We start from the raw sequence: 22732 nt of genomic DNA on the forward strand, positions 1-22732 counted from the left end.
AATGTGAAGACCTACAAAGGGATCTAAACAAACTGGAGGAGTGGGCAAGCAAATGGCAAATGCGCTTTAATATAGAGAAATGCAAGGTCATGCATTTAGGAAAAAAAACCCCGATGTTCAGCTACAAAATGGGGGGGGGGGGGGGTCAGTGCTAGGGGATAGTAATCTTGAAAAAGACTTGGGTGTGCTGGTAGATACTACAATGAAACCAACGGCACAATGTGCAGCGGCCTCCAAGAAAGCAAACAGAATGTTGGGTATTATTAAGAAGGGCATTACAACCAGGAAGAAGGAAGTCATCATGCCGCTGTATCGTGCGATGGTTCGTCCGCATCTGGAGTACTGTGTCCAGTATCGGTCACCGTACCTCAAGAAGGACATGGCGATACTTGAAAGGGTCCAGAAAAGAGCGACAAAAATGATAACAGGTATGGAAAACCTTTCATACACAGACAGGTTGGGAAGGCTGGGGCTCTTCTCCCTTGAAAAGAGGAGACTCAGAGGAGACATGATAGAGACTTTCAAGATCATGAAGGGCATAGAGAGGGTGGATAGGAACAGATTCTTCAGATTATTGGGAACCACAAGCACCAGGGGGCACTCGGAGAAGCTGAAAGGGGACAACTTTAGAACCAATGCTAGGAAGTTCTTCTTTACACAGAGGGTGGTGGACACCTGGAATGCGCTTCCGGAGGTTGTGATAGGACAGAGTACACTACGGGGGTTCAAGGAAGGATTGGATAAATTCCTGAACGATAGGGGGATTGAAGGATACAGATAGAGGTAGAGAGAGTTTTAGACAGAGTATGGATAGAAGGATAAAAGGGTTTAGAAAAGGATCACATTACAGGTCATGGGCCTGAAGGGCCGCCGTGGATGCGGACTGCTGGGCAAGATGGACCTTGTGTCTGACCCAGCGGAGGCAACTTCTTATGTTCTTAAGAAAGCGGCAATGATTTAAGTATCTTTAGCTTGGAGAAGAAACAGCTGAGGGAAGGTTATAATTTTGAGGTCTGTAAAATCATATGTAGAATAGAACAGGTAAATGAAATAAAAAGGCCAGGGGACATGCCATGAAATTACAAAGTAGTACATTTAAAACAAAATTGTGAAAAATTAAAATTTTTTTACACAATGCACAGTTAAATGCTTCAATTCATCGCTAGAGGATGTAAAAGCTGTTCCAGTGAAATAGGTGAGACATTCTAAACCAGGGCTGGGCAACTCAGGTCCTCGAGGGCTAGAATCCAGTTGGGTTTTCAGGATTTCCCCAATGAATATGCATTGAAAGCAGTGCGTGCAAATAGATCTCATGCATATTCATTGGGGAAACCCTGAAAACCCAACTGGATTCTAGCCCTCAAGTAGAACAGGTAAATGAAATAAAAAGACTAGGGGGACATGCCATGAAATTACAATGTAGTACATTTAAAACAAAATTGTGAAAAATTAATTTTTTCACACAATGCACAATTAAAGCTTCAATTCATCGCTAGTACTATTATGGGGCGTGGTCTGGGGTGGAGATGGGCATGGTCAGGCCCACGACTTAGCCCAGTGGTCTTCAACTGCCGGTCCAAGGACCAGTGCTGGTCCACAAAATAATTTTTTTATTTCCACCGGTCCATAGGTGTCAAACAGTTGAACATAAGCAGTGCCTCCGCCGGGTCAGACCATAGGTCCATCCTGCCCAGCAGTCCGCTCCCGCGGCGGCCCAAACAGGTCACGACCCGTCTGAATCACCAGAAGGGGCTCCCTTGCCACCTTGGTTTCTCATTGAAGTCCTGTCTTCCCATCGAAGTCCTAACCCTCCGGTCTTGCACATGCACGACCTGGTTGGGTTTCTATACTTATTACCTGGTTAGCTTTCTATACTTGTGTTACATCCCAGCTCCTCCCTCAGTATCCCACGATCCCTTTATCCCTCAGGAATCCGTCCAATCCCTGTTTGAATCCCTGTACCGTACTCTGCCTGATCACTTCCTCGGTAGCGCATTCCAAGTGTCCACGACCCTTTGGGTGAAAAAAAAACTTCCTTGCATTTGTTTTGAACCTATCTCTCTTCAGTTTCTCCGAATGCCCCCTCGTACTTGTTGTCCCCTTCAGTCTGAAGAATCTGTCCCTATCCACCCTCTCTATGCCCCTCATGATCTTGAAGGTCTCTTATCATATCTCCCCTGAGCCTCCTTTTTTCTAGAGAGAAGAGCCCCAGCCTATCCAACCTCTCGGCGTATGGGCAGTGTTCCAGCCCTCTTACCATTTTCGTTGCTCTCCTTTGGACTCTCTCAAGTACCGCCATGTCCTTCTTGAGGTGCGGCGAACAATACTGAACGCAGTATTCCAGATGTGGACGCACCATCGCTCGATACAATGGCATGATGACTTCCCGCGTCCTGGTTGTTATGCCCCTCTTTATGATGCCCAGCATCCTGTTGGCTTTTTTCGAGGCTGCTGTGCACACTGTGCAGATGGCTTCAGTGATGCATCCACCAGCACACCCAAGTCTCTCTCAAGTCTGCTGTCTCCCAACAATGCCCCCCCTCAATTTGTAGTTGAACAACGGGTTATTTTTCCCTATATGCATGACCTTGCATTTTTCCACGTTAAAGCGCATTTGCCATTTGTTTGCCCAGTCTTCCAGCTTGTCCAGGTCCCTTTGTAGGTCCTCACACTCCTTCCTGGTCCTAACTCTGCCGCACAGTTTGATATCGTCTGCAAATTTTATAACCTCGCACTTTGCCTCCTTTTCCAGGTCATTGATAAATATGTTGAAGAGTAACGGCCCCAGCACCGATCCCTGTGGCACACCGCTTGTGACTCCCCGCCAGTCAGAATATTGGCCCTTTACTCCGACCCTCTGCAGTCTACCCGACAACCAGTGCTTGATCCATCTGTGCACATCCCCTCCCACCCCGTGGTTCCACAGCTTCCTAAGCAGCCTTTCATGTGGCACCTTCTCGAAAGCCTTTTGAAAATCGAGGTAAATGATGTCTATGGGTTCCTCATTGTCCACCCGACTGCTTATTCCCTCAAAGAAGTACAGAAGGTTCGTTAGGCACGACCTTCCCTTATAGAATCCGTGCTGGCTTGTCCTCAGTAGGCCATTCCTCTCGATGTGCTCGCAAATGCCGTCCTTGATCATGGCTTCCACCATCTTCCCTATAATTGAAGTCAGGCTCACCGGCCTGTAGTTCCCGGGGTCACCCCTCGATCCCTTCTTGAAGATAGGTGTGACATTTGCCAATTTCCAGTCCTCTGATACCTCACCAGTTTTCAAGGATAGGTTGCAAACATGCTGGATTGTGCCCGCTATTTCTTGTCTTAGTTCCTTCAGAACCCTTGGGTGGATCCCATCCGGGCCCGGTGATTTGCCGCATTTTAACCTGTCTATCTGTTTGAGGACATCCTCCTTACTTACCTCTATGTGCTCCAATTTTTCGGCCTGTTCCCCACTCATGAGCTCCTCTGAGTCCAGTATATTAGATGTGTCTTCGCTCGTGAAAACCGACGAGAAGAACGTGTTCAACCTCTCAGCTACCTCTTTATCCTCCTTAATCACTCCCTTCTTATCCCCATCGTCCAACGGCCCCACCTCCTCTCTCGCTGGTCGCTTCCCCTTTACGTAACTGAAGAATGCCTTGAAGTTTTTCGCCTCCCTGGCCAGCCCCTCTTTGTATTCCCCCTTTGCTTTTCTAACCTCTCGGTGGCATTCCTTTTGGCATTTCCTGTGCGCCTGGTGATTTTCCTCCGTTGGGTCCTTTTTCCATCTCCGAAAGGATACTTTTTTGTCATTTATTGCCTTCTTTACTTCTGTTGACATCCAAACCGGGTCCTTTGATCGCTTGTTCTTGCAGCCTTTCCTGAAACTGGGGACGTACATTCTTTGTGCTTCCTGCAGGGTGTCCCTGAATAGGGTCCAGGCGCTTCCCACAGTCTCCATCCTAAAGATGTTTCTGAGCTTCCTCCCCACCATTTCCCTCATAGCAACATAGTTCCCTTTCTTGAAGTTGAGCGCAGTTGTTGCGGTCCTCCTTACTATGGGTGTCCCCCTTTCTAATGTGAATCTGATCGCGTTGTGATCACTGTTGCCTAGTGGTCCTCCCACTTCTACCCCTTTTGCAGGCCCCCCTAATCCGTTTAGGATGAGGTCAAGAGTAGCACCCCCTCGCGTCGGTTCTTTGACTAGTTGCTCCATGAAGCAGTCCTTCACAGCTTCTACAAATCCTGTTTCCCTAGTGCAGTTGGAATGACCCGTACTCCAGTCTATTCCCGGGTAGTTGAAGTCCCCCATCACTGTTACACTTCCAGTCCTGCATTCCTGTCTTAGTTCCGCGTCCAAGTCGTGTCCGACTCCTTCTGGTGTACCAGGTGGTCGATAGTACAGCCCCAGTTTTATGCCCGCACCTTTGTTTCCCGGTAATTTGACCCATAGCGATTCCAGCCCCTCTGCCTTCTTTGCCATATCCATCCCGACCGAGTGGATAGAGTCCTTTATATATAGTGCTATGCCTCCCCCCTTCTTGTGGGTCCTGTCCCTCCTGTAGAGCTTGTACCCCGGCAGCGCCACATCCCATTGATTTTCCTCTGTCCACCAGGTTTCTGCAATTCCAATTATATCCAGGTCCTCCCCCTTGGCCACGACTTCTAGTTCACCCATCTTGGCCATAAGGCTTCTTGCATTTGCGTATAAGCACCGCAGGTCCCGTAGGTCCCGTCGTTTTTCCTCCACCTCTGCATTTACCTGGGCCGCCTGCCCTTGGATTTCGGGCAGTTCTCCCGTTCCCTGTGCTTCTGCTTTGCCCTCAGCCTTTACCCTCTTAGCTTTCAGCTTCCCCACATTCCTGCCACCCCACTTCCCCGTTTTTCCTCTGGGTTTTCTAGCCCTACCGGCCCCCTCCTGGGCTATCATCCCTTGAGCCTCTGTTTGATCCCCCTCGCCTTGTGGTACCTCTATATTGCCCTCAGCTTTCGCCCTCGTGCTACCCTCGGGACTCCCCTGTGTCTCCATGCCCCTTAGTCTTCTCCCAGCAAGCTCCCTTTACCTGATGTTTTCCTCATCTTCCGGTCCCTCTGCTTCCTCCCTGCAGTCAGCCCATTCAGCACCTGTTCTGGATACTGTTGTCCGAAGCGTCAACATCAGATCAGCTGTCGGCTTTCCCCCTCTCCTCAGTTTAAAGCCCTCTCGATCTCCTTCCTCACATTGGCTGCCAGTAGTCTCGTTCCCGCTGTGCTCAGGTGCAGGCCGTCCCGCCGGTAGAGCTTGCTCTTTTCCCCAGAAGGACGTCCAGTTCCTCACAAAGTGGAAGCCCTCCTCCTGGCACCATCTCCTCAACCATGCATTCACAGCCTGGAGGTCTGCCTGCCTGCCTCTTTGCATCTGCTCTCGGTACAGGCAGGATCTCCGAGAATGCTATCCTCCGTGTGCTCCGCTTCAGCTTTTCGTCCCAGGACCCTGAACTGGTCAGTCAGTGTGGCCATGCTGAAGTTCCTCCGGCTCACATCATTCGTTCTGACGTGGATTATTACCGCAGTCTCCTCTGTCTCTGCTCCGTCCAGGATCCTCTCGATCCTATCAGTGATGTCTCGTGTCTTGGCCCCTGGGAGACAAGTCACTAGCCGGTCCTCCCTTCCTCCAGCTACGTGACTGTCTACCTCTCTCAAGATCGAGTCTCCCACCACAATAGCAGACTTCCCTTTCCTCAGCAACCTCCTCTGCCTCAGGTCCATGTCCTCGGTGTAGTACTGTGTCTCTCCCTCGGGGTCGCGGTCTCCTCCTCTTGCGTGGTTCCTCCGCTAGGTCCTTCCCCGGTGTCGCCTTGTGGATCCTGGGTCTCGTCTGCCGACATCCGTCTGTGCAGCTGCTGGTCCCGTTCCTCCAACTTCTTATAAGCCTCCTCGATGAATCTCTCGAGGTCCCTCACCTGGTCCACAATGGGGCCTGCTCCGTCTGTGTTCTGGGTTGACCAGCTCGTCTCCTCTGTGGTGCGCAGTCCCTCCAGTCCCTCCAGTTCCTGGACCCTGACCCTCAATCTGCCGACCTCCATCCTCAGGCTTTCCAGTTCCTGACACCCGACTGCATATGTACTCCCGCCTTCCCAAGGGGAGGTAGTCATACATATTGCACTCTGTGCAGTATACTGGAAAGTACCTCTGGGATCCTGGGTCCTCCATCGCTCTCGTAAAGTGCTGGTGTGCTCCTGCTGTGGGTAAGAGAGAGAGAAAAGAGAAAAGAAAGTGATTACTTGGTGTTTCTGTCTCCCTCGCAAGGCTCCTTCGCAAAGGCGCTCTCGCTAAGGCGAGCGCCTTTGCCGTGCGCCGTTGGCTCGCCCCCTTTTAAGGGGGAGCCCGGGCGCTGACGCTGCCTCTGATGCGGTGGGGTGGGCGGAGCTTACTCTCGCCGCTACCCCCGCTGGATCGCCTGCCTGCCCGCCTCTGCCCGACTTCGCCTGTCCTCTCCCTGCTGCTCTCCTGCTTCCCTAGTCAGAGAAGCAGTCGCGCTCGGCTCGCCCCTTTTAAGGGGGAGCCCGGGCGCTGACGCTGCCTCTGATGCGGTGGGGTGGGCGGAGCTTACTCTCGCCGCTACCCCCGCTGGATCGCCTGCCTGCCCGCCTCCGCCCGACTCTGCCTGGCCTCTGCCCTACTTCGCCTGTCCTCTCCCTACTGCTCTCCTGCTTCCCTAGTCAGAGAAGCAGTCGCGCTCAGCTCGCCCCTGTTCTAGACCATAGGGATGTACAAAAACAATGTGTGTGTGTGTATATACATAAATACACATTTTGTGATTAACCATTATGTGTTGTTAATAGGATTACCGTATTTTCACGCATATAACGCACGCGTTATTCGTGGTTTTTACAAACCGCGCATAAACTTGCGCGTTATACAAAATTTTTTTTACATAGTTCCCCCCCCCCCCGACGTCCGATTCACCCCCCCCCGCAGGACCGCTCGCACCCCCACCCCGAAGGACCGCTCGCTCGCACGCACCCGCATCCCCACCCCGAAGGACCGCTCGCACACACTCCCACCCGCACCCCCACCCCCAAGGACCGCTCGCAGCCCCATAGCCTCCCAACCCCCCCCCCCCATCATGTAGAAGCTCCTACCGGTGTCCTGCTGCTTCCTCTTGGCGGTCCCGACTCCGACACGAGGTGCGAGCGGTCCTGCGGGGGGGTGGTGAATCGGATGTCGGGGGGGGCATCAGGCTTTCAGGGTGGGACAGGACTTCAAGGGGGAGAGGAGAGTCGGGGCGGGCGAAAGGAGAGTCGGGCAGCATGCGCAGTATACGGGTGTGCGCGGTATATAAAAATTTCTGTACATTAATTTGTGTTTTTCGCACGCTATACCCGTGTGCGCGTTTTACACGGGTACGCGTTATCTACGTGAAAATACGGTATTGTGTGTGTATATATGTATGTATATAGATATACATAGTAACAACACATAATGGTTAATCACAAAATGTGTATGTATATGTATGTGTATATAGATATAGATATACATATAGATATACATATAGATATACATAGTAACAACACATAATGGTTAATCACAAAATGTGTATGTATGTATATATATATATATATATATATATACACATACATATACATACACATTTTGTGATTAACCATTATGTGTTGTTACTATGTATATCTATATACATACATATATACACACAATACCGTATTTTCACATAGATAACGCGTACCCGTGTAAAACGCGCACACGGGTATAGCGTGCGAAAAACACAAATTAATGTACAGAAATTTTTATATACTGCGCACACCCGTATACTGCGCATGCTGCCCGACTCTCCTTTCGCCCGCCCCGACTCTCCTCTCCCCCTTGAAGTCCTGTCCCACCCTGAAAGCCTGATGCCCCCCCCGACATCCGATTCACCCCCCCCCCCGCAGGACCGCTCGCACCCCCACCCCGAAGGACCGCTCGCACGCAATCCCACCCGCATCCCCATCCCCCAAGGACCGCTCGCAGCCCCATAGCCTCCCAACCCCCCCCCCCCATCATGTAGAAGCTCCTACCGGTATACATATATACATATACACACCACATAATGGTTAATCACAAAATTAAACTACACAAAGCACGCTGTATGCTTCTCAACATTCATTCCTACCAGAACACAGATAACCCCTAAGCAAATACGGGACCACAAACTAAAAGTAGTAATATATACAAACAAACCCTAAGATGCAAGACTCGGCATGCAGTACAGCCCCAGAGAAAAAGAAAGAAATGCATTTCTTCCTGAACAGTGCAAAATACAGACACCCAGATGTAAGTTCTCAAAATTGACGCAATTCAATCACTAAACTTGAAAATAAAATCTATCTCTGTTGTCTCCCTCCCTCCATGCTGTGCTTTACCTTCTGGCCTGCTCCCGCCTGGCCGTTTTATGCCGTCCCCTGGTGTTATTTTCAGGCCGGCTCCCTCTTCCTCACTGCCGCAGTGCACAAAGCCGTGGACAGCAGCTCCTTGCGCATCCTTCGCCTCATCTGGAAGCCTTCCCTCTGATGTTGTGACATCAGAGAAGGCTTCTGATTCAGGTGCAGGACGCACGTAGAAGCCGCTGCATGTGGCTTTGTGCACTGCAGCAGTGAGGAAGAGGGAACTGGCCCGTAGATAACGGCACATCAATTGCACCCTAGACCAGCAGCTGATGAACACTGTCTCGGGCCTGATGCACATGCTGGTCCTGTGTACCGGCAGGAAATTCTGTGGACCAGTGGCTGAAGAACACTGGTCTAGAATGTCTCACCTATTGTACTGGACAAGGAGATTCCATTAGATAGGTGAGACATTCTAGCAGGGCCAGATTTAGATGAAAAGAGGCCCTAGGCTATTCCACTTATGAGGCCCTTTCACCTCCCATTTTTAAGTTTGTAAATTACATGAGATAATAAAATACATCATTACTGTGATATATATCAATATGTTAAATGAAACATGTTTTTATTGGTACTAACCTTTATAAAAAATGTGACACGGATAATAAATAAAAAAAAGTCGAACACTTACTTGGACATTTATTCTCAGCACCATATATAGTACTTGTAACAATAACTAATCAAACATAACACACAACATTGCCCCTTCCTATGTCCATAGTGCCCCCAGTGCGTCCTTCCTCCCATCCCCCTTCCACTGAAATCCCCCCACCCCCATCCGATGCCAGTCTAGGCCGCCCTGTCCTAACGGATCCACGTTTTGCCTCTCTCCCCGCGGGGCTGGGCTTTGCCCAGCTGTTTCCGGACTGACTTCTTTCCCTCCCCAATCCTCCTCCAAGGGCGAGAAAAAGAAAGGGAGAAGCCGAGTCGGCCCCCCGTTGCAGCCGGAGTCGGTTCCGATCCCAAAGCGTAGAATTTCTCCTTATTTTCGATTCAGTGTTTTAGTGTTCACTGTTTTTAGAATAGTGTAATTTTAATTTTGCTAACAATTTGAATGTAGGCCCCTCTTGAACTTGAGGCCCTAGGCTGAAGCCTAGTTAGCCTATAGGAAAATCCGGCCCTGCATTCTAGACTCCTTGCCCTGTCCTTGCTGTGCCTGCTTTCAGATTTCAGTCTCCTTATGCTTCAGTCAGCTTCTTGGAGTCCATCAGACCTTTGGGGTTAGGAAGAATTTGTAAATATTATGTTCAACCTGATGTGGGAGTAGTTCTGAGCTCCTTTGAAGCCTCTGTTGGCAGTTAATGGTACTGTTTAGTTGATTGCAGAACAATGGTTTAGCCTGTTACAGGTGCTTCTATTTCACAGATTGGGGGGGGTATCTCTCTATGCATGGGTACTGACTGCTAGAGGGTGCTAAACTAGTCTGAAGTACACTGGAGGCAGAGTGAAAAGTCCATAGTGAATCCCTTCTGCAGCATGCGAATATGGGGACATAACCAAAACAATCCTATGGTCTAGAATAGGGGTCTTAAAGTCTCTCCTTGAGGGCTGCAATCCAGTCAGGATTTCCCCAATGAATATGCATGAGATCTATATGCATGCACTGCTTTCAATGCATATTCATTGGGGGAAATCCTGAAAACCCGACTGGATTGCGGCCCTCAAAGAGGGACTTTGAGACCCCTGGTCTAGAATGTCTCGCCTATTTACTGGAAAATAACTTACCAGGGTAACTGGGTTGAAAAAGATTTAGACAAATTTCTGTGAGAAAGGAATAGAAATCACTAATGTAATGTAAAAGCCCATAAAAATTTAATATAGACTTGGGAATTATTGCTTATCACTGGGTGGACGCAACATAGAATTGAGGTAGTCTTTGAGATTTTGCAGATACATATGACCTGGATGGGCCAGCAGTGTTCTCCCCAGAAATTTTTTCCAGCCGGGTGGCATGAAAAAGTAACCGGGTGGGCAGGGTGGGGAAATTTGGTAGTGGGGAAAATTAAATGTATACTATTTTTATTAGTTAATTATTATTATTTTCCAATGCTCGATATGACTTCCTTTTTTAAGGTTTGACACTTTACTAAATTTAAGAAGTATCCAGTTATAGAAGTGAATAATTAGATATTCACCCTCTTTCAAATAGTATAGAGGTTTAAAAAAGGGAAATGCATTAATGAAGTCATTAGGTTCAATCTAACCATTTATTTCTGCATGAATTTAAACAACTAAAAAAAAAAAGATAAATATAGTTCATCCAGTCATACAAGAAATGGCTGTACAACACCTCTAATAATGTTTTGATCACTAGGTTCCTTCCTGAGGTCTCACTGAGGATATGAAATAGATGCTATCCCCACTTCCAGACCTCTTCCACATAATTTATGCAGAGGTGTTACTGAGCCTTGAAGGGCACCTGTGTGATTGATCTTTATCTGCTTCTTTTTTATTTTGCTATACTGCAAAGTAAGAGCTAGGGCAAAACAGTATAGGTAAAGATGCAGGTAATAATTAGCAATGTATAAAAAATATTTTATTTTTATTTGCTAATGTCATTTGAAAGCTGCTTGATGATAATACAACTTTAATGTAATTCTTTATAATGGGTGTGTCTGTGTGTTGGGGGGACAACACCTATGTCAACAGTAAAGTTAGAATAGGGTCATTAAATCCAGTGGTGTACCTAGTATATATGACAGCCAGTGCTAATCATTTTTTTAACAAACTCTCCTCTATATAAAAAAAAGATATTTTTTAGTAATAATCCATGAGTCACACAATAAGGGTGCATCTAGGAAAAGGCAGCATCTTAAACACTGCAGTGAGCACGATAGCACCAACACACGCATTGTAAAACTAAACAAACCAGATCCTACACAGTCAATTGATCCCGTAGTCGATGCTAACAGAAAACCATGTCCTTTTCATACACACAGAACACAGATACACCCTCGCCCAATATGGAATAATCACAAACTAAAAATAGAAATATGTAGACAAAAGTTAAACTGAACAAAGAAACCAGACTCTGCATACAATGCAACACCATAGAAACAGTGACACATGTCCCCTAATACTATGCAAAATATAAAGACAGTAGATGTAAATTTGAAAAAAACTTCTACATAAGTCACCACTTTACAAATTAACAAATAGAAATAAAATAATGAGAAATATGAAAATACCATTTTATTGGACTAATCCATTTTTCAATTAGCTTTCAGAGGCCAAATCTTTCTTCAAGACAGTACAGTATACAGCTGTTATGGTATCCTGTCCTGACCTGAGGAAAGGGGTTTATTCCCCCCCCAAATTGCCTTATTTCCATTTCCTATTGATAAATTTTAATCAATACAGTTACAATACTACTTGATTCTACGTAAAGCAACAAAAATATTTTTTTTCTACCTTTTGTCGTTTCTGCTTTAGTCATCTTCTCTTCACTCTCTTCTTTCTATTTAGCATTTGTCCTCGCTCCCTTCCATGCAACATCTGTCCTCTCTCTTTGCCTCTTCCACCCTGCCTCTGCCCTCTCTCTCTCTACCCCTTCCATCTACTGTCCACCCTATCTCTGTCCCTTGCATCCACTGTCCACCCTTTCTGCCTTTTCCATCCAGTGTCTGCCCTCTCTCTGTTCCATATGGTATCTTCCCTCTTTCTATGTCCCTTCAATAAACTCTATATCCTGTGCCCTTTCTCTCCTTTGTACATGATTTATTTCAGCTTCAACCCCTCTCCATTTTTTGTCTCCACCCTTCCCCTATGCTCTGGCATCTCTCTCTTCTCCTTTCCTTCCTTCCCACTCCACCCCATGGTCTGACATCTCTATCTCCTTCCCTTCTCTCCCCCCTCTCCAGTATCTGCCTCCTGTCTTTCCCCTTTGGTCCAGGCTTCTCTCTTTCTCTCTGTCTTTCTTCTGTGAGGAGATCATATTGATCTTGAACACTGAATAATTCTTCCACATTCTCCATATCACTGTACTGTAATCTGGTCCAGCAGACTGCTTTGGCACTATTACATGGGTAATAGTAAATTCATTATGCATCAGCTTTCCACACAGAATGCCACAAGTCTCTATTTCTTGTGCTGTGTTTACATCTGCCAGCAGCAGAAACTTGTGAGACAGATCCCTTGGCAATACTACACTTTGGAGCCCTTTGACCATCTGGTTCTGTATGGCTGCAGGCTTTAAAGCTCTGTTTACTGGAGGAGACTGTCCAGCATACATAGTTGCATCGCTCTTAAGGATCTGATCAGAGATTACATTAGACAAGGTAGTATTTTTAGGCATTGAAAAACAGGACATGTTCTCCTCAATCTGCTCAGATGCCCTTTAATGTTCATCTGATCTCGGGCTAAATCTTGCCTCCTGAGCTGATCTTCAAAGGAGAGCGGAGTGAGAGCCATATCGGCAGTGAGATCCGTTTTGGGCCGCATGTTGTGCAGGGCTTGACTAAAGCAAGTTGTAAGCTTCCTTCTATCGCTGACCTAACTTCCATAAGTCAGCAACGGAGGGAAGCTTACAACTCGCTGCTCTCGCTTGCTTCGGGCCTTCCTCATTGCCGGGTCCTGCCTTCACGGAAACAGAAAGTAGGCAGGACCAATGTTCCCTCTAAGGATTGATTAGGTGTGTGCAAAAAAAAATATGCATGAGCGACAAGTTACATATTCCACAAATTTATGAGCAGGCACGGAGGACGCATTTTTAAACAAATGTAGTTTATCCTTGTACTCCTTATGTATTTTTAATCATCTATGGATATGTTTGTATGTTTATTGTTCAAATGGTTTTATTTATTTCCCAAAATTTATTTTTGTTATACACATTGAAAATATTTGATATTGCGTTTAAATCAAAATCTCAATAAACTTGAAACGAGTGCCCATGAGATTGTGGGAGGGTTAAATACTCAAAACTTAGAAGAATAACAATTTACTTAAAGTTTTTGCTTCGCCAGCTTTCTGGTATCTTTACATAATGCAGTGGTGTACCTAGCATATGTAACACCCGGGGCCCATCATTTTTTGGCACCCCCCCACATCTGTACGAAAAACATGATTTTTAGTAACAAGCCACACGTCGCACATGAGTACCTAGGAAAAGGCAGCATCTTAGATATTGCAGTGAACAGTACATCAATACACCCATTGTAAAACTAAACAAGCCAGACCAGCACAGATCAATCCTACACCGTCAATCCTAACAGAAAACTATGTCTTTCGAACACAGAACACACCTTCGCCTAGTATGGAATATATAATCACAAACTAACCCCTCCCTCTTTTACAAAACTGTAGTGTGGATTTTAGCTACGGAGGTAACAGCTCTGATGCTCATAAAATTCTGAGCATCAGAGCTGCTACCACCACGGCTGGTGCTAAAAAACGCTTCACAGTTTTGTAAAAGGGGGGATAAAATAAAAATACATAGACAAAGGTTAAATTGAACCAGCAAGAAGCTGGACTCTGCATACAATGCTTCACAGAAACAGTGACACATGTCTCCTAAAGCAATAAATAAATAGAAATTTTTTTCTACCTTTGTCTTCTGTGGTTTCTGCTTTCCTCATCTTCTTGTAACTCTCTTCCTTCCATCCACTGTCTGCCGTCTCTCTTCCCCTATATGGCATCTTCTCTCCTTCTATGCCCCTTCCAGAAACTGTATGCCTCCCCCTTCCATCTCTCCTTTCACCCCCATTGGTCTGGCATCTCTCTCCTCCCCTTCCCTCTCCCACACCTCTCCTCTGCAATCCCTTTCCCTTTTTTCCCTCATTTCCCTTTTCAATTTATTTTCTGCATCTGTCTAGATTATGTTCTTACTACCCTCTCATCAATGTCCTTTTTTACTGTCTACCTAAAGCTTGCCACCTCTTTCCCTCACCCCTCCAGTGTTTCCCTAACTCAATCCTTTTCTCCCCATCATGTGTCCTCCTTTTATTTATCCCCTCCTTCCATCATGTACCCTCTTTCTCCAACCCTTCCATCTAGTACCTTCTCCTCTCTCTGTCCACTTATCATCCAGCATCTGCTCCCCTCTTTCTCTCCTCCCATTTCCTTCTGGCATTTGCTCCCTTATCTCTCCCATCTGCACTTCCATCCAGCATAGGCTCCCCACTACCATCCAATGTCTGCCCTTTCTCCCTCCATCCACCCCTCTTCAATCAGCATTTTCCCCCTTTCTTTCCCTCCAATATCCTTCCCCCTTATGTCTCTCCCCTTTCTCTGTAGATCAATTCCATCAGCACCACCCTTCCATACCACCCTGCCCCCTTTCTTTCCCTCCACCACTCTTCCATTCCAGCAGTCCTGCTCCTTTCTCTCCTTTCATGCAGCAAGGTCCCACGATGATTGTAGCTGCCTGCTGCCAATCCACCCCACTCTGATGTACTTGCTCTAGAGCGGACTCAGCAGCCGCATGCTGGAAGGGCCCGCGATGACTCGTCTACTGGCTCTGCTCTGGAAGAAGTAAGTTACATTGGAGGGGGTGGACCCGGCAGACGCAGGGAGTTGCGGCAAAGTCCCACAATGACTGCGTCTGCCGGGTCCACCCCCTCCGATGTAACTTACTTCTTCCAGAGCAGAGCCAGCAGACGAGTCATCACGGGACCTTCCTGCACCTTAGCGCGGATGCTGACTCTGCTGAAGAGAAAGTAAGTCAGTGGTAACGTGACCATTTATTTTTTTCATCAAAAGGGGACATCTATTAATTGACTGTGTATCCTTTCTTTCTGCACTCAGGCCCAACAATTGTCCCTTTCTATTCCCTCCCTCCTTCCTTCCCTGTCCATAGTGCCTCCTTCCCATGTCCTTTGTGCCCCCAGTGCCTCCTTCTTATGTCCCCCCACTGCCTTCCAGATTTTGCCCACCCCCAAAGCCAGTCAGCTCTGCCACCTCTCCATTTTTTCTCTCTGTCACCACCGCATCCCCTATGGTCTGGCATCTCTCTCTTCTCCTTTCTTTCCTTTGCACCCCATAGTCTGGTATCTCCCCTTCCCTGATTCTCTGGCATCTCTCTCCTTTCCTTTTCTTCCATCTTTCGCTCCCCCTCCATGCTCTCACATCTCCCCTTTCCTTTTCCCTTAGTCTGGCATACCTTCCTCCTACCCTCCAAGCCCTGGCATCTCCTTTCATTCCCTCCCTCATCTTCCTTCTCCCTCCAGCTGGGTACCGCAACACTCTTCCCTGCAGCTCTGGACTTCCCCACAATTGCCATGCTTCGGTTCCTCTTCTTCCTTCCTCCCCCCCCCCTTCGGATCGCTATTATTTTAAATGTTATAGCCGCGGAGCTGTATCCATCAGTGGAGACGTCTAACCTCGGCCTGCCCTGGAACTCTTACTGCAGCAGCCGCCCGTCTAGGCAGGAACAGGAAGTCACTGTTGCAGTAAGAGTTCCTGGGCAGGCCGAGGTTAGACGTCTCCATTGATGGATACAGCGCCGCCGCTATAACATTTAAAATAATAGCGATCCGAAGGGGGGGGGCAGGTGTGGGGAAGTCCGGAGCTGCAGGGCCGGCGTTACACCAATGAGACCAAGGGGCGGACCACCCCCCACTTAATACGCCACTGATTGCGGGGATCATGAAAGGAGTCGCCGCTGCTGCATCTTAGGCGAGCAGGGCAGACCGCCGCCGCTTCCTCTCACCTCCGTTCGAGTGAGCGACACCAGAAGAAGCATGAGTGACGCCACTGAAAATAGTGAGCAATCGCTCATGCGCTCACCTTAGAGGGAACACTGGGCAGGACCCGGCAGTGAGGAAAGCCCGAAGCAATCAATAGCAAGTTGTAAGCTGACCTGTCTCCTATAGCGAACCCATGCTCCGGGGCATGTGCATGCCGACTTTCCTTCTCTTCCCACCTCGGGACATGACTTCCGGTTTCGGAGAGAAGCGGCATTCACATGTTAGAGACCCAGAGCATGGGTTCAAGTCGCTTGCTGGCGTTAAAAACTAAAAAAAAAAAAAAAAAAAGTCAGGCTCCTGCGATTCAAGCTGTGCTGAGTCAGCCCGGTAAATCTCCAAACCGGTGAGAAGGTTTTTTTGTTTTTTTTTTTTTTAATGTTGAGCAGAAGGCAGCAGCAGCAGCAGGATTGCCATCGAGATTACAGCCGGGCGCTCATCTAAATTAGCTGGGCGGAGCGCCCGGCTGAAAGGCCCTGGGGAGAACACTGGGCCAGTGTAGATGGTAATACTGAACTTGATGAGTCTTTCAGTTTGATCAAATTTGGCAATTCTTTCATTCTCATATAGTAGTATGTACTTACGTAGCTAGGTCAAATTGTCTTTTTTTTTTTTTTTTTCCTTTTCCTTGAATAATCTAGATGGAAGACATTTTTGAAGAAGACGAGGAGCAAGATGAAACATATTTTTCAGCCAGGGATCTCCTTGAAATTCGGGATGCCATTTTATTTTTGTTGAAAACATTCTTGCAACTTCTTCCCAAATTTGCTTTGAAAGAGAAGCCCCAGAGTGTGCAGCACTGTATGCAGGTATATGGAAGATAGGGTCCTGAGAGATTTTCTAATAACCAACTCTACAAGAAAAACAATAGATGTTGTAAGCAGTGTATGCTGATGTCATGGCTGAAGAAGGATAGGTGAATGATTGGTGCTGTGAGAGGGGTCATGTTGCTATCCACAGGATATACAAGGGTTACAGGGATTTGTAGCCCTCAACCTTTATTTTCTTGTTCCAACAGATTTTCATCGAGCTTACAAGTTTTGAGCCTGTTAAGCGAGAATTTGATTTTTCTGAATCTTTGTGAGTCTCCTTCTTTTACATATACACATTCACCAAGTCTGCTAAAGATTATTTTTAGCACTAATTTAAGAGAATATATTTTAAGAGTTTGCTTTTTGGATTTTAATTTAGAAAAATGAACCAAGTGAAGTATGTACCAGAACTGGCATACCTTGGACTCAAATCACTGTGTTCACCACTTCATGGGGAAGGAGACCAGGTAGGAGGTGGTTGATGCCACAATCTGCTGGTATTATAATCTTTTTTGTGTGTGTGTGTTTGACAGCTGTTAAACTATTTCTGCTGCAAATGTAAGTCTTAAAGGGTAATAATTATTTCTTTAGCTTCTCTCCAGACGGCACAGAAACTGATGGGTAATAGCTCACCATGACCAGCAGGTGGAGACTGAGGCACAAACTTATTGCTGCACTATAAATAGGCTGTGCAGTCCCAAGTACAATCAATCTGCTCTCAGTCTCCAGCAGGTGGAGGTGGTAAGCCTGTGCAGTCTTCCCTGATTTAGTGTGGGGCTATTGGATTTTGATTAAATTGGCCTTCTTGTCCCAGCTTGGGGGACCCTTTTGGGGGTCCCACACTTGACAGGTAGAGTCCTACCTCCCCAAATTTTTATCTTTAGAGCTGACTCAAGTGTAAGCTTTGCCACCAATATCGCAAGGCATATAGCTTTGAGAGCTCACGGAGACTGTTCAATTGTAAATTAAAGTTTTTTTTATTGAGGAAAAAAAAGTCCTGAGGCTGTGCTGCTCTGAAGGGAAGACTTAATTTAAGGTACATTAACTTTAATTGCTAACCAGTACTTGTATTTGTTCTTGTAGCGGTTTTCGTAATGAGCATTTTTAAAGGAAAAAAGTGGTCATTGTGCTCACGGTGCACGATAGATGCATCCAGTGTGTGCACGAAGTGCACCAGCTGTGGCGAAGGGAAACCCTTGCCGGCTTCGGGTGCCAGCGAGCAGGGTTCCCTTTCATGCATACTCCACCAGTCTGCAGCAGGCAGTGGGGAAGCCCTGGCTTCCCCTACTACCCACTTAGGGATTTACCCAGCCGCCGATTGTCAGGGAAAGGAGGTTTCCTTAACTGCCGATTTTAGTTCTGGGGACTCCCTTGCCGCTGCTGCCGGCTTGCCTGCTTTAGTGGCTGGGTCTGTTCAGCCCTTTTTGCTGCCTTGAAGATGCGCTTCTTCATGGAGACCATTCAGTCAGTCATTGCAGTGGTTGCTCCAGGGAAGTTTCTGGCATTTTTGGATTTGACAGAAGACTACCTCTATTCCAATTTATCTAGCTCACGGGAGATTTTTTTGAGATTCCATCTGCTGGGGAGACATTTCCAGTTCTCTAACCTTCTATTTGGCTTGCTACAGCAGTACACACCTTCATCAAAGTAATGGTGGCGGTAGTGTCCTTCTCCAAAAGAAGGGAATTTGAGTGCATCCCTGCTTGGACAATTGATTGATCAGGGCCCCATTCAAAATGGAAGGAGAAAATATGGTGATTCAAGTTGGATTATCAAGACCCGCAAGTCACTTAGAGTTGGTTCAACAATTGGAGTACTTGGGAATATGCTTCGACGTGGTGGACTGGGTTGGTCTTCTGAGCCACACAAACAGAAGCTTGTGGCACTATCTCCAGATACTAGGCTTTATGATAGCAACCATAGAAGTGGCCCATTGAGTGAGGGCTCATATATGTTCCCTCCGGCATTCTCTGTTGTCTCGCTGGTCCCCACAGACTGATTCGCTCCAGAAGCCACTGGAGTGGATGGTAGAAACTCAGCGAAGCTTACATTGGTGGCTGAGACCAGAGTATTTGTCAAGAGGCATGCTGCTCCACATATCCTCTGGGGTGATTTTGATGACTGATGCCAATCTCTACAGCTCGGGAAGACATAGTCCATTGGCCTTGGACTACATGCCTGTAACATTCTCACAGAGGAAATGGTCCATAAACTGTCTGGAGCTATAGACCATTTTGGCTCACCTTGCAAACTCTTGAAAAGTAAAGCGGTGAGGATAATATCAGATAATGCCATGGCAGTGGCTTATACCAATCAACAGGGAGGCACCAGAAGTGCTTCACTGAGCATAGAGGCCAAACTACTATTAAGTTGGGCAGAGATCCATCTGCAAGCAATATTAACGGTACATGTAGTGGGAATAGACAATGTGCAAGTCAACTATCTCAGCAGGAAGACCTTAGACCATTTTGGCTCACCTTGCAAACTCTTGAAAAGTAAAGCAGTGAGGATAATATCAGATAATGCCATGGCAGTGGCTTATACCAATCAACAGGGAGGCACCAGAAGTGCTTCACTGAGCATAGAGGCCAAACTACTATTAAGTTGGGCAGAGATCCATCTGCAAGCAATATTAACGGTACATGTAGTGGGAATAGACAATGTGCAAGTCAACTATCTCAGCAGGAAGACCTTAGACCCAGAGAAGGGTTCACTGTCTTGGAAGGTATTCAGCTTCATAGTGTGAGATCAATCTCATGGCATTGGCAAACAATAAGTGTCTCAATTTTTCAGCAGCAGAAGAGCCGAACCAGGAAGCAAAGATTTAGATGCTCTGGTCCAAAATAGGCCAACACAAGGTCTCTTGTGTTTCCCCTGTGGCCCATGATAAGCCGAGTCATCCACTGGATAGCGAACCATCCCAGATGTGTGATCCTAGTGTCTCTGGGTTGGCCTTGGTACTGGGACTTGACATACCTGCAAAAATACAAAGGCCTCATGCCACCAGTGCACATGGATCTCTTGTCTCGGGGTCTAGTTCCATTAGAGAATCTGAAACACTTTGGTCTTACGGTACTTATGGCTGAGTGCTTGGCCCTAGTGCAGAAAGGCTGTTTGTAGATGGTTATTGCTATCCTCTTTAGAGTAAAGAGACCAGCAACAGTTGCGGCTTACACTAAAGCCTGGAGGTTGTTTCAATAATGGTGCATGAATGATCAGGTAGATCTTGGAGAGCTTTGGTGTCAGTGTTTTTGTTTTGTTTTGTTTTGTTTTCCTTTTTGCAGGCTGGTTTAGAAAAGGAGCCGACAGTAGATCCCTGAAAGTGCAAATTGCAAGTCTCTCATATTTCAGAACCTGAGTAGAAAAGGGTACCTTGGCCTTGCATCCATTTATAGTCAGTCAGATTTTTGAAGGTGCCCAAGGATGTAGGGTCAAAAGGAATTCAATGCTTTGGTGCAGCCATGGCTGATGGAAGATCTGCTACATGCATTTCTTCCATGGCCATTTTTAGGCTGGGTCACCCAAAGGATAGAGGAATATGAAGGTCTAATGGTGCTAATGGACCTAGTGTTGGGAAAGGAGGGTATGCAGAGGAAAGGAAACTAGATTGCCTGAATATAAGAAGAGCATTGTGCATATTTATCACCAGGAGAGGAGTTTCATTGCTTGAATATTTTTTTTCCTCTTTTAGGAGTGTAAAGAAGTGGCTTCAAAAGTGACAGTAGCCTGATAGATTAAAGAAGCAATTGTTTCTTGGTTATGGATTTAGATGCGATATACCACTTTTCTGTGGTACATCCAACCAAAGTGGTTTATGTTTGTTAAATGCAGATTCTTTCTCTGTCCCTAGTGGGCTCACCATCTAAGTTTTTATATCTGAGGCAGCAGAAAGTTAAGTGACTTGCCCAGTGGAAACTGAACCCAGTTCTTCAGGTTTACAGTTCACTGTGCTAACTATATATTCTCAAAGGTTCTCTGATATTGGCAATATTAAAGGTATGTTCTAGAGGTGAAGTAACCTTTTGGGCAAAGAGTATCTCTAATTCCTCCGCGGATGTTCAGGGACGTCGAGATGTAGCCTTTGAGGTGAGAGGGACAGTGGGTTTAACTGGGACCTGCCCATAGTAAATGCTGCTTTGGTACTTCACCTAGACTGGTCTGGAGGGATGCTAAGGAAGGAGAAAGTAGATCTTAACCTGCTAATTTTCCTTCCTTTGGTCCCTCCAAAACTCATCCTAGGTTGGCAAAGATATTTTAAGAAAACAGCATGGCTTGGGTTGGAGCTGTGTGAAGAGATTTGGATATGCCTGATGGTTATTGCTAGCCCATCAGTCTTTGGTGCAGAAATAGTGGATGGCTGTGGAATGTACAGTGGATTACAAGATAACTCTGAATTCAGTAGTTTTCAGTTTTTCTCTGGTAGAAATGAGTAAACTCAAGCGTCTGGACTAGTCTGGAGGGACTAAAGCAGGGCTGCCCAATTATGATCCTCAAGATCTATTGGCAGGCCAGGTTTTCAGGATATCCACAATGAACATGCATGAGAGAGAGATTTGCATACCAAGAAGGCAGTGCAGACAAATCTCTCTCATGCAAATTCATTGTAGATATCCTGAAAACCTGGCCTGCCAGTAGATCTCAAGGACCGAAATTGGGCAGCCCTGGATTAAAGGAAAATTAGCAGGTAATATCTAATTTCTCCATACCTCATCTTACTGCAGCAAAAGCTTAAGCTCAAGCAATAGACTCTGAGCTCTGTATCCTACTTCCTCATCAGGCAACCTCTTGGCCTTACTTATCCCAGCCCATTAAGCATAAATGTTTAAACTGAACTTGGTAAAAGGGAGCCAATGAAACTCCTTCAACACTGGAATAATGTGCTTAAATTTCCCTAAGCCTCTAACATTACAGGCTGCAATAATATGTGTCATTGTAGGAAGGCCCATAAAAATCATATATAGAATAATGCAGCTATGTGGAGAAAAAGGCTTGAACCACTGCTGTAAAATCTTTCACCTCTAACAAGGCCCTCAGTCAGTGAATCCATCTTAATTTTAAAAGTACACCTTAAATGGTCTCATATGTTTGTTTGGTTTTTTTTTTTTAAAAGGCTTCTGTCTTAACACCAATTGATGTTGGTGGAAAATGGTTTGGCTATCAGCCCAAAAGAGAGAATCAATTTCAAAGACATCATATATCCTATTAATGAAAAAGGCATAAGAGCCTGTAATTCATATACAGCCTAAAATTAATACCCAGCTGTGTAAGGGCACCCTATATGACAGGACATCAGCATTTTGTGCTAACTGCCTCTCTATGGGAGTAAAACTCACTTGTGTGGACTGGTCTGGCTGTACTTGAGAAAAGGAAATTACCAGGTATGTAATTAATCATCCAGAATATGCCACAATTTTGATTATTTTCATTTTCTTTTGCTCAGAGTGAAGTGTGTTACTGTACTGTTTTCAAGTTAGTATAAGTGCTTGGGAATACACAGTCCATAAGAAGTGCCTTGCCCCCCCCATCAGTCTCCTTCAACTCTCTGGCCCTCAACGACTCTAACCCTTTCCCAGCAGACGGATCCTGGACTTCTTTCGAACTTGTATCTGAACACCAGATCGCCAATCTCTGCCTCAAACTGAAATCCTGCAAATGTACCTTAGATCCATTCCCTTCCTACTTGTACGAGAATATTCCCGCACAGGCCATCTCATCCCTTACCGGACTTATAAACTCCGCTTTAACATCGGGCCTATTCTCTACAGAAATGGGACATATTGCCTTGTCCCCATTACTGAAAAAAGCCGATCTTGACCCTTCCTCTCCTAACTACAGTCCC

The 22732-nt window shown here is 46.4% G+C and overlaps 1 protein-coding gene across 2 annotated transcripts in view; it reads left to right on the top strand.

Annotated features, from left to right (window-relative positions):
• NCAPD3 (non-SMC condensin II complex subunit D3) overlaps nt 1-22732 on the top strand; it is a 196370-nt gene that overhangs the window by 36885 nt on the left and 136753 nt on the right. For both annotated transcript variants that reach the window (XM_033919103.1, XM_033919104.1), the window contains exons 5-7: nt 16723-16890; nt 17100-17161; nt 17273-17360. In XM_033919103.1, coding sequence (XP_033774994.1) covers nt 16723-16890; nt 17100-17161; nt 17273-17360 — 318 coding nt within the window. The remainder of the gene's footprint in view (nt 1-16722; nt 16891-17099; nt 17162-17272; nt 17361-22732) is intronic.

The sequence above is a fragment of the Geotrypetes seraphini genome, chromosome 13 (genome assembly GCF_902459505.1).
Source record: "Geotrypetes seraphini chromosome 13, aGeoSer1.1, whole genome shotgun sequence".
Taxonomy (NCBI): Eukaryota; Metazoa; Chordata; class Amphibia; order Gymnophiona; family Dermophiidae; genus Geotrypetes; species Geotrypetes seraphini.